Source organism: Oncorhynchus mykiss, chromosome 7 (genome assembly GCF_057628025.1).
Source record: "Oncorhynchus mykiss isolate SJ-2025 chromosome 7, ASM5762802v1, whole genome shotgun sequence".
Taxonomy (NCBI): Eukaryota; Metazoa; Chordata; class Actinopteri; order Salmoniformes; family Salmonidae; genus Oncorhynchus; species Oncorhynchus mykiss.
In genome coordinates, this window is record NC_143028.1 from 4,220,493 (window position 1) to 4,232,725 (window position 12,233).

The 12,233-nt window shown below is 43.9% G+C and overlaps 1 protein-coding gene across 2 annotated transcripts in view; it reads left to right on the top strand.

Annotated features, from left to right (window-relative positions):
* Positions 1 to 7,688, top strand: part of LOC110495521 (transmembrane protein 131) — a 30,928-nt gene extending 23,240 nt beyond the window's left edge. For both annotated transcript variants that reach the window (XM_090239876.1, XM_090239878.1), the window contains exons 29-35: positions 132 to 256; positions 432 to 596; positions 791 to 1,076; positions 1,327 to 1,451; positions 3,374 to 3,565; positions 5,676 to 5,836; positions 6,583 to 7,688. In XM_090239876.1, the coding sequence (XP_090096002.1) occupies positions 132 to 256; positions 432 to 596; positions 791 to 1,076; positions 1,327 to 1,451; positions 3,374 to 3,565; positions 5,676 to 5,836; positions 6,583 to 6,873 (1,345 nt within the window). In that variant the 3' untranslated portion in view covers positions 6,874 to 7,688. The remainder of the gene's footprint in view (positions 1 to 131; positions 257 to 431; positions 597 to 790; positions 1,077 to 1,326; positions 1,452 to 3,373; positions 3,566 to 5,675; positions 5,837 to 6,582) is intronic.
* Positions 7,689 to 12,233: the final 4,545 nt, after the last annotated feature.

The window sequence follows — 12,233 nt, forward strand, 5'->3', positions numbered from 1 at the left end:
CTCTGTAGCCTAGGAGTAATCTGACTTGTGGTAAAAAGGGACAGCACTCACAAATAAAGCATTCCTTTTGTATTCAGACGTGACTGAGCTTCCAGACATTGACCACTTTATTCCATGTTGCTTTTCCACAGCTCACTGGAGCTCCCATACGTTACCCCACTGGAAAACAAGCGCAAGAGCTTCAATTCCAAGGCCCTGGCCAGCAGCTCAACAACAACAACAACCATAACAAGACCCATACCTCCTAAACCAAGAGGTCAGTTACTACCTTTCCAGCTAACTGACCTTTTTGACTTTTCTGTTTTCTCACATTGACATGGCAAATGTCTTGTTTGGTTTTTACCTGCCTTTTTCCCCACTGACTTGGGAGACACCTTTTCAGGACTGTGTAGGGTTATGTTTGAGTCTCGTTCCCTCCTCTCAAACCCCAGTGCCTCGTGTGAAGCTGGAAGACTTCCGCCCCCCTCTCCTGGCTAAGTTCCTGTTCAACGAACCGGTGGTGCAGGAGCTGGGGAACAGCAGCGGCTCAGAAGGGGAGAAGGACATCTCTCCTCCCCCGGAGTGGGACTGTGTTCCCCTCCACATAGCACACAATGGTGAGTTATGTAGTGCACTACCACAACCCCCTCATACCTGCTCCAAACCTGTTTCCCCACCTCTTCTAGCATATTAACTCTTTTTAACTTCCTGAATCAAGCATGTATCAATCCAGTCTTTCAAATAAAAACAAACCAATTGAGTATTGTGATAAAGGCAGCCATATGACATGCATCTCCCCGTTTCCTCTCAGCTGTGGACAGTCTCCAGCAGATCTCCCTGCAGACCATGAACGCTGATCCCTTCCTGAAGAGACCCATCGAAACCCCTCCCCCTCCCTCATCTGATCCCTTCCTACAGAGAACCATCGGAACCCCTCCCCCTCCCTCGTCTGATCCCTTCCTGAAGAGACCCATCGGAACCCCTCCTCCTCCTTCGTCTGATCCCTTCCTAAAGAGAACCATCGGAACCCCTCCCCCTCCCTCGTCTGGCTTCTCTCTGTATGACTCCTATAGCGGCATGGTCAACACTGCTACCAGGTGAACAAACCTACAACAACAGAGACCTGCACAGCTCTTCATCTTAAACTGATCTAGAAGTCATACAACTATCTGTGTAGTTAACTGTGCCAGAGTGACATGAAACATACACAACCTGAGGTGTGATGAAAAGAAGAATGCCAAAAGAATAACTGCAAAATATATGTAGATCAAGATAAAAATGTCATCTACATCCAAGAGTGGTTATTTCTAAATACCAAAGTCTTCTTTGTTTCTGTGTGTTTTCCAGCGAGGTGGGTCTGATGTCTACTGCATCAGGCATAAAGAACAAGCTGACCAAGTTGGTCTCCGTACCTGGTCAGAACGGGAACCCTACCTTTGCTGCTGTGGCGGCTGGATTCGACAAAAGCCCAGGTCAGTCCGATGTCCTGTCTCTGACTACTTCTTCCCCCATGTCCCAAATGGACCCCTCGCCCCTTGACTCTAGCCCCTACACTCTCAGCATCTGTGTAAAATTGAGATGATTGGATGTGTCTAAGCAATATGGCCATCTAGCCAATCAAAATCTAATGTTAATTGTCACATGCTTTGTCAACAACAGGTGTGGACTAACAAGGAAATGCTTACTTATGGGCCCTTCCAACAACGCAGAGAGAGAAATAATAGAAACATAAAAAGCACAATAATAAATACACGATGAGTAACATTAACGTGGCAGTATACACATGGTACCAGTAGTGAGTGGATGTGCAGGGGTACGAGGTAGATATGTACATATAACTAGGAATATAGTAACCCATAATAAATGGTAGCAGCAGCGTATGTGATTAGTCAAAGTTAGTGCAAAAAGGTTAACTGCAGATGGTCCGGGTAACTATTTAGCAGTTGTGGTTTGGGGGTAGAAGCTGTTCAGGGTCCTGTTGGTTCCAGACTTGGTGCATCGGTACTGCTTGCTGTGCGTTAGCAGAGAGAACAGTCTATGACTTGGGTGGGTGGAGTAAACTTTTCTCTGACACCGCCTGGTATAGAGGTCCAGGATGGCAGGGAGCTCGGCCCCAGTGATGTACTGGGCCGTATGCACTTCCCTCTAGTGCCTTGTGGTCGGATGCAAAGCAGTTTCCATACCAAGCGGTGATGCAGCCAGTAAAGATGCTCTCAATGCTGCAGCTGTAGAACCTTTTGAGGATCTCAGGGCCAATGCCAAATCTTTTTAGCCTTCTGAGGGGGAAGAGGTGTAGGCGTGCCCTCTTCTCGACTGTGTTGGTGTGTGTGGACCATGGTAGATCCTTGGTGATGTGGAATTTGAAATGTGGAATTCTGATATGCACTTTGAAGATTTTTGAATAAGCCAACAAGACGAGTACTGAACAGCAAAATCACTAGCAACTGAACAGCAAAATCACTAGCCTATGTCAATGTACTGTCCCCCATAGTAGAACAGTTGACATATTCTATTGGTCAGCTTGTTGAGAAAGAAATGGCCTATTCCATACAGACTCTGTGACAGTTGTGGGACGATAGAGCCCAAATTCATACAAAACACTGTTGCCAAAAGGGCACCGCAATGTGAGAAGGAAATACACGTTATAAATGTAGAAAGAGAGGAGCTCTTATGGATTACTCTGATGCAAGGTAAGACATGCCTCATATGTATTCAAACATTCAGGTTTCAAACAATGAAGTATTTGTTTTCAAACTGCCTTCAGCTCATTGCAAAGTGGTGTGTGACGAGCTGATGAAGCCTGCCTTCCGTTGCTGTTTGAGATGCTGCAGCATCTGACAGATTTTCCTCTCAAAGGCTCTGTATCTGTATAATGTACGCGTGTGACAAATAAGATGCATAACAAATATACCATAACACATGGCAATTGAATTCCACAAAATTATGCAAATGAACCTATAGACTGATAAGCATGACCAGTCAAATGTATTTAGGCTAAAAAGCTTTATTTAGCTGTGGAATTTTTTTCTTCTTGACACCAGTTTTATCTATAGGCATTAAAAAATATTGTCCAACAGTCTGCTATTACCGGCTAACGGAAACCCTGACATAGACATAAAAATGGTATCTGCGAGTTCATTTGACTCTGGGGAAGTAGAGAAAGGGCCTCCTTTCCAAAATCCCGAAGTGTCCCTATTAGAGATTGTGCACCAGCTGTTGTTAACAAAGAGACACGCACCTCCAAGGTGGAGTTCTTATATCGCATCTACCTATCCAGTCCTTTCAGGGGGAAGGGGTTTGGCTAGGGGGTTGATATGGGAGTGAATGAAGAAGCTCAATGTGTCCACTCCTGTAGCTGTTGTGCTAACCTGTTGTTCTCTCCTCCGACCACCAGGGTGCAGTGCAACGAAGGCGGCTGTGGGGAGCAGAGACAGAGATGTCCTCCAACACCTCTCCTCTGTAGAGAGTGATGGATCAGACAGCTCGGGGTTGTGGAGCCCTGTAGGGAACGGCAGGAGACCCAGCCTCAACTCTGTCAACTCCTTCTCAGCCTTCGGACCCAGCAACACCTTCAACCTGTCTGGAGGTAAGCAGTTAGAAAAAGCAGACAGAATAGCTTGTGAAATGCATGAATATGTCTAACTGGGACACAACAACACCTGCACTCTGTACACTCTCTTTAGAGAGAAGATCGCATGGAACAATGTGTTGTGATCTGTTACATGGTGTAGGTCACTGAGTCTTTCATGGACATGTGACCGTACAGGAAAAACATGGCCCTAGACAAGGCTGTTAAATTAACTACACCGAGTGTACAAAACATTAGGAACTTTCCATGACATAGACTGACCAGGTGAAAGCTATGATCCCTTATTGATGTCACCTGTTAAATCCACTTCAGTCAGTGTAGATGAAGGGGAGGAGATCGGTTAAAGAAGGGATTTTTAAGCCTGGAGACCATTAGGACATGGATTGTGTAAGTGTGCCATTGAGGGTGAACGGACAAGACAAAAGTTTCACAGTGCCTTCAGAAAGTATTCACTACTTGTATTTTTTTCAAATTATGTTCTTACAGCCGGAGTTTAAAATTCATTTAATGGAGATTTTATGGTCACTGGCTCACACACAATTCCCCATAGTCAGTGGAATTATTTTTCAATAAAAATATTTTAAGTCCCAATAAGTTGCATGGACTCACTGTGTGCAATAACGGTGTTTAACATTTTTCAATGACTACCTCATCTCTGTACCCCACACAATTATCTGTAACTTCCGTCAGTCGAGCAGTGAATTGAATATCCCTTTGCGCATGTTGAAGTTTATTAATTACACTTTGGATGGTGTATCAATACACCCAGTCACTATAAAGATACAGGCGTCCTTCCTAACTCAGTTGCCGAAGAGGAAGGAAACCCCTCAAGGATTTCATCATGATGCCAATGACTTTAAAACAGTTACAGAGTTTAATGGCCGTGATAGGAGAACACTGAGGATGGATCAACATTGTAGTTACTCCACAATATTAACCTAATTGGCAGAGTGAAAAGAAGGAAGCCTGTACAGAATAAAAAATATTCCAAAACATTTGGCAAAGCAATTAACTTTTTGTCCTGAATACAAAGTGTTATTTTTATGGGCAAATCCAATAAAACACATTACCGAGTACCACCATTTTCAAGCATTGTGGCGGCTGCATCGTGTTATGGGTATGCTTGTGTATGTTAAAGACTCAGGAGTTTTTCAATATACATTTTTTTACATAATGGAGGTAAGCACAGGCGATATCCTGAAGGAAAACCAGACACTGGGAGATGAATTCACCTTTCAGCAGGACAATAACCTTAACCACAAGGACACATCTACACTGGAATTGCTTACCAAGAAGACAGTGAATGTTCCTGAGTGGCCGAGTTACATTTTCAAGCAGATTTAAGTCAAAATTGTATCACAAGTATTGAAAATGGTTGTCTAGCAATGATTAACAACCACTGTGACAGAGCTTGAAAAATTTAAAAAAAGAATAATAGCCAAATATTGTACAATTCAGGTGTGCAATACTCTTAGAGACGTACCTAGAAAGATTCACAGCTGTAATTGCTGCATAATGTAATTCTAACGTATTGACTCAGGGGTGTGAATACGTATGCATTCATACCCCTGAATGTAAATGATGTAAATACATTTTCAGTATATTTGCAAACATTTCTACAAACATTGTCATTATGGGGTAGTGTGTGTAGATGGGTAAGAAAGAAAATACATTTTATAAATGTTTTAATTCAGGCTGTAACACAACAAAATGTGGAATAAGTCAAGGAGTATGAATACTTTCTGAAGGCTCTGTAAGTGCCTTTTCAACCGGGTATGGTAGTGGTACCCAGACACGGGTTTGAGTGTGTCAAGAACTGCAACGCTGCTGGGTTTTTTCACACTCAACAGTTTCCCCTGTGTGTATCAAGAATGGTCCACCACCCAAAGGACATCCAGCTAAATTGACACAACTGTGGGAAGCATTGGATTCAACATGGGAAGGGCACCCCTGTGGAACGCTTTCAACACCATGTAGTCCATGCCCCGATGAATGAAGGCTCTTCCGAAGGCAAAAGGGGGTGCAACTCAATATTAGGAAGGTGTTGCTAATGTTTTGCACACTCAGTGTATATGGAAACCAGTTGACGTTTGACTGTGCTGTGTAGTGTTCAGTGGGATGACCTCGGGAAGGAGTGCTATGGAGCCCCAGCAAAGTTGGCCTGAGTTCAGACATACCACCCCGTCCGTCTGGCCAAACGAGTCCCTGCAGCCTCTACAGCCCTGGCCCATCCAGCCCAGCTCCAGCTCCCCTGCTACCCCCACCACGGTAAGACCTCTTCCACTGCTCCATACTTATGTAAAATGGCCTGCGTCTCTCCTGACACCTTACAGTATTCCTCATGTAGTGCACTACAGAGCCACATTGGAACGTGAAAGTATCTATAGCGTAGGATGGCTGTCAGGAGAGACACAGGCAATTTCCCAGGTGAAACGGGGTGTGATTTGGGACGTTTACATGGGCACCAGAAGTGTCTTCAGTGTTGGAGTCACACTCTTCATTTAGTTAAAGGCCTTTAGTGAAAACAGAAAATCCCATTTTTGTTTGATGTTTCCACACTGAGGTTGGAATAATACTGTGAAATTGTGAAGGTTATGTTAATGTACTTTTTTTTGTGTAAAGCTTTTTGAAAAGAAGGCCTGAAATTTCAGCCTGTTTTGGTAGGAGGGAGTTTTTTCCTTTCATGATGACATCGCCATGTGGTAAATTAGTTAATAGACCAATAAGAAAGAGTTCTAAACCTTTCTGCCAATAACAGCTCATTTTAAATTCCCCCTCCCCACTCCCAGCTAAATTCTTCCTTGAGAAATTGCTCTTTGCTAAGAAGTTGTTTAGTCTTTTTGACCATTTTTAATTGAAAACAATCACTATGTTTAATTGTTACCCAGAAATGATTTGATATTGAGATAAATCTGTCTGCATTGGACCTTTATAACGTCTGTTCCACAAAGACATCAGACTGTACTAGTAGTCCAGGTCCCTAACGGTCAGCCTCTCTCTCTCCTCTCATCCAGTCCATCCTGGGCAGCAGTAGCATGTGGGGCTCCAGCCCTCCATTCAGCCCCTCCATCTGGTCCACCAGCCCCCCCTCTGACTCCCCCCTACACTCCTTCTCTTCTTCCTCTGCTTCCCCCCTGACCGATCTGATGGGTAGCACTGACAGTGGAACCCCGCTCCCGGCCCCAACAAAGCCCTCCCCCACGCAGCTGAGCCCCTCCTACAACCCCTGGAGCATGTGGAGGCCCACCTTCAGTAGACGAAGCTCGGAGCCCTGGCCCAACCAATCGGACAGCAGCACCGGCTGAAGGGGATGCCAGCGCGGTCTCCACCCACTGATAGACTGAGAAGAAGATGAACGCATTTTCCCCTGTTTTGAATTTCACCAAATTCCTATTATAATGTACACATTGGATTTCTAAGCAAATTATGTCCTCAGAATTAGTCTGTTTTTATGACGACTTGGCAAACTTATCAACAAAACGATATTAGTAGAAGAATCATAAAAGAAGAATCCTTATCAGACTGACATAATATGGTTAAATGCAGCTGTTTTTTTTTCCAAATACATCCTCTGTGATGTTTTTGATAGCAGTGACGGACCTAAGTGCAATCAGGAACCATCTGAGAAATAATATTCTGTTCATTATTTAGTACTGCTGTTTTGGCATTACATTAGAGTTACTTATTGGAATCCAGCACAGTGTTTAAGCCTTATCATCGCTCCATTAGAGATTATTATTTAAGGGTTACAATCAGTTATTAAGACTGGCAGTAAAGGGATTTTTTTGGTGAAAAGTCATTTTCATGACTGCTGTGTCAAGTCGATGCCAGTGGCATCAGAAGACCATGACTTTACGTTTCTATGCCATTGCAAGCCTGAACACATTTTGTTTTATTTGTCGAACAACTCACAACATTCATGGCCAATATTGGCGAGAGATGCTTTTTAAGTTATTTTAATTACCATGCTAAGTTTTAAAGTCTGTTAAAAGAGAGGGTTTTCATTTCCTTTTTAAACAGTTTGAAAAATGTTGGTGGATACAAAGCTTCCCCTCATTCTGACATGTTGGAAATGTGGGACATTTGTCACAGCTTCCATATAAAACATATGAGACAGTTATCATGGTGTAAAATGTGCTTCATTTGGTATTATTTATGTATGCCTTTCAATCATTTTTAACTCCTGTTATCTAATCAATGCTACTTGAGTCAATAGCTAAGGGCGTGAAGTAGCCTAGCGGTTAAGAGCATTCGGGCAAGGCACTTGACCCTAATTTGCTCCTGTAAATCAATTTAAGAGCATCTGTTAAATGACTAAATTGTAAATGTCTAACCTCCATTCCTCTGCTCCTCCTTCTCTTCCAAGCTCACCTTTTTGAGTTCTCAGGTCTGCTCCACTAGGTGGCAGCACAGCGCTATAATATAATAATAATAATATACTACAGAATAGACAGGTTGTGTTAAAGGCAGCTTGTATCTGGTCGAGGTCGGTCCCTGATCAAGGTTGTAATCAGTAGTTCAAACAGTTGCATACAAGGGCTTCTATAGTTCAAATTCGGGTATGTTTATCCCCGTTTTTGTTCCGTTTGCTTCCGTTTTAAGAAACATTTTAACAATCGGTGGAATGAATACACACAGTTCACTTTTCATAGCAACCACATACAAACAGCATCATCACTTTGCTTGTTGTATAATTCCTACTTGAATCTACACTCTCCTCCTCACACCTTTACCCTTCGCTTGTGGACTTCAGTGCAGCTGTCTGACCAGGTGGATTTTTTTTTCTCCCAAGCCCAACCTTTATACCACACAACCACTACACACAGCCTACATCGTTATCAATTTCAACCTATTCGCAAACATAGTCAACATGGCTACTATAACTAATGCGTTAGTAAACCAGCAGTGTACAGCAAGCAGTTTAGCAGTTACACGGACGGGCCCTCTTAGCAATACATTTATAAAACTGCAAGCTTACCTTGACTTGGAAGAGTTCCAGTGTTGTATAGCCTTAGCCAGCTAGCTAACATAAGCATTCCTCTGTTTGAGTAGGCTAAATTAGCTCGCTGCATTAGCTAAGTGAAAAAAATACAATGACAATAGCTAGCTAGCTTTCTCTCTGCTGCCTGTCCTTAATTTAGGAAACACATTATTCAAAGCTATTGTCTTTCCCTCTGTCAACTACTTACATTTTATGCACTGCAGCGCTAACTAGCTGTAGTTTATGCTTTCAGTACTAGATTAATTATCTGATCCTTTGATTGGTTGGACAACATGTCAGTTCATGCTGCAAGAGCTCTGAATAGGTTGGAGGACATCCTCTGGAAGTTGTCATATTACTGTGTAAGTCTATGGAAGGGGGTGAGAACCATGAGCCTCCTAGGTATTGAAGTCAATGTACCCAGAGGAGGACAGAAGCTAGCTGTCCTCCGGCTACACCATGGTGCTACCCTACAGAGTGCTGTTGAGACTACTGTAGACCTTCATTGCAAAACAATGTGTTTTATTCAATTATTTGGTGATGTGAATATATTTACTATAGTTTAATCTAAAAAGGTTTACTTTATGTACATTGGCCATATACCACACCCCTCGTGCCTTATTGCTTAATTATCTCTACTATTATCTCCACTATTAAGTCATTTCTTTTAGTGTTAATCCATTCCATACATCGCCACACGTTCTTTCAGCTGCCATTTTATCCATAATGTACTGAACTCGGCGAAAAAAATAAATGTCCCTTTTTCAGGACCCTGTCTTTCAAAGATAATTTGTAAAAATCCAAATAACTTCACAGATCTTCATTGTAAAGGGTTTAAACATTGTTTCCCATGTTTGTTTTAATAAACCATAAACAATTAATGAACATGCACCTGTGGAACGGTCGTTAAGACACTAACAGCTTACAGACGGTAGGCAATTAAGGTCACAGTTATGAAAACTTAGGACACTAAAAGAGGACTTTCTACTGACTCATCTGCGTGAACATGCCATAGGACAGCAGATGTGGCCAGGGCAATAAATTGCCATGTCTGCACTGTGAGACGCCTAAGTCAGCGCTACAGGGAGACAGGGTGGACAGCTGATCATCCTCGCAGTGGGAGTCCACGTGTAACAACACCTGCACAGGATCGGTACATCCGAACAGTACTGGATGGCAACAACCACTGCCCGAGTTACACCAGGAACGCACCATCAGTGCTCAGACTGTCTGCAATAGGCTGAGAGAGGCTGGACTGAGGGCTTGTAGGCCTGTTGTAAGGCAGGTCCTCACCAGACATCATCGGCAACAACGTTGCCTATGGGCACAAACCCACCGTCGCTGGACCAGACAGGATTGGCAAAAAGTGCTCTTCACTGACGAGTCGCGGATTTGTCTGACCAGGGGTGATGGTCGGATTTGCGTTTATCGTCAAAGGAATGAGCGTTACACCGAGGCCTGTATTCTGGAGCGGGATCGATTTGGAGGTGGAGGGTCCGTCATGGTCTGGGGTGGTGTGTCACAGCATCATCGGACTGAGCTTGTTGTCATTGCAGGCAATCTCAATGCTGTGCGTTACAGGGAAGACATCCTCCTCCCTCATGTGGTACCCTTCCTGCAGGCTCATCCTGACATGACCATCCAGCATGACAATGCCACTAGCCATACTGGTCATTCTGTGCGTGATTTCCTGCAAGACAGGAATGTCAGTGTTCTGCCATGGCCAGCGAAGAGCCCGGATCTCAATCCCATTGAGCAGGTCTGGGAGCTGTTGGATCGGACGGTGAGGGCTAGGGCCATTCCCCCCAGAAATGTCCGGGAACTTGCAGGTGCCTACCCTACTGAACACAACCTTGTTCCTGCTCCATCACAGGAGCGATGGCTGCTGACAATAGATACGCTTTGGGAGATGACCTCATCGTGGCTGTGTGTGGAGGACATGGCTATGATGCAGTGGGGGACAAACTGAACATTTGTAATTTCTGAAAAGGTTGAAGTTGTTGAGGATTATTTTGCTGGTTCAGAAATGTTGCTCTGAATCATATCCAGCCTTATGAACTGGGTGGTTAGAGCCCTGAATGCTGATTGGCTGAAAGCTGTGGAATATCAGACAGTACACCACGGGTATGAGCATACCACCATGCATCCCACTGCTGGCTTGCTTCTGAAGCTAAGCAGCATTTGTATTGGTTTTTCCTTGGATGGGAGACCGCATACTGCTGGAAGTGGTCAGATCAAGGCACCCTTTCCTCTGGTCTAAAAAAATATCCCCATTCCCCAGGGCAGTGATGGGGACATTGCCCTGTGTAGGGTGCTGTCTTTTGGATGGGATGATAAACAGGTGTCCTGACTCTCTGTGGTCACTGAAGATCCCATGGCACTACTCATAAGAGTAGGGGTGTTAACCCTGGTGTCTTGGCTAAATTCCCAATCTGGCTCTCATACTGTCATGGTCACTTATTCATCCCCAGTTTACAATTGGCTAATTTATCTCCTCTCCCCTGTAACTATTCCCCAGGTCGTTGCTGTAAATGCGAATGTGTTCTTAATCAATTTAGCGGGTAAAATATGGGTTAAATAAATAAAAAACATTTATTTTGCTGCTCTAATTACGTTCGCAATAAGGCACCTCAGGAGTTTGATATATGGCCAATGTACCACAGTAAGGGCTGTGTTCAGGCACTCCGCGATGCGTCACACATATGAACAGCCACTAGCCATGATATATTGGCCATCTACCACACCCCCTCTGGCTTTATTGCTAAATTATACAACAGATACAATATACTATGGAAGATCTGATGCTGTTCTTCTGGAAGGCTGTGTCTGCATCCCAAATGGCACCCTATTCCCTATTCTGTACACTATTGACCAGAGCCCTATACTGTACACTATTGACCAGAGCCCTATATTGTACACTATTGACCAGAGCCCTATATTGTACACTATTGACCAGAGCCCTATACTGTACACTATTGACCAGAGCCCTATATTGTACACTATTGACCAGAGCCCTATATTGTACACTATTGACCAGAGCCCTATACTGTACACTATTGACCAGAGCCCTATACTGTACACTATTGACCAGAGCCCTATATTGTACACTATTGACCAGAGCCCTATACTGTACACTATTGACCAGAGCCCTATATTGTACACTATTGACCAGAGCCCTATATTGTATACTATTGACTAGAGCCCTATATTGTACACTATTGACCAGAGCCCTATATTGTACACTATTGACCAGAGCCCTATATTGTACACTATTGACCAGAGCCCTATATTGTACACTATTGACCAGAGCCCTATATTGTACACTATTGACCAGAGCCCTAGGTAGGGAATAGGATATGTGCCATTTGGGACGCACAATAATTAAGTGATTATTGAACCCCAACAGAAGGTTACCTATGCTGTGCTATTAGGTAACACGCTCGTTAGCCTGATACGGGGATGGTAATTGTCTTGGCTTTATCAATCACCCGTCCTGTTAGCCGTGAAGGTCATGACTGTCAGGCAGTGAAGGCATCGTGGTGGCTGCTGCATTGTGCTGCTGCTCCATGTCATTCAGTACGACTCATAATAATGTCTGGAACGGAGCGAATGGAACCACCCGTTTGATGTATTTGATACCATTCCACCTATTCCGCTCCAGCCGTTACCATAAGCCCGTCTTCC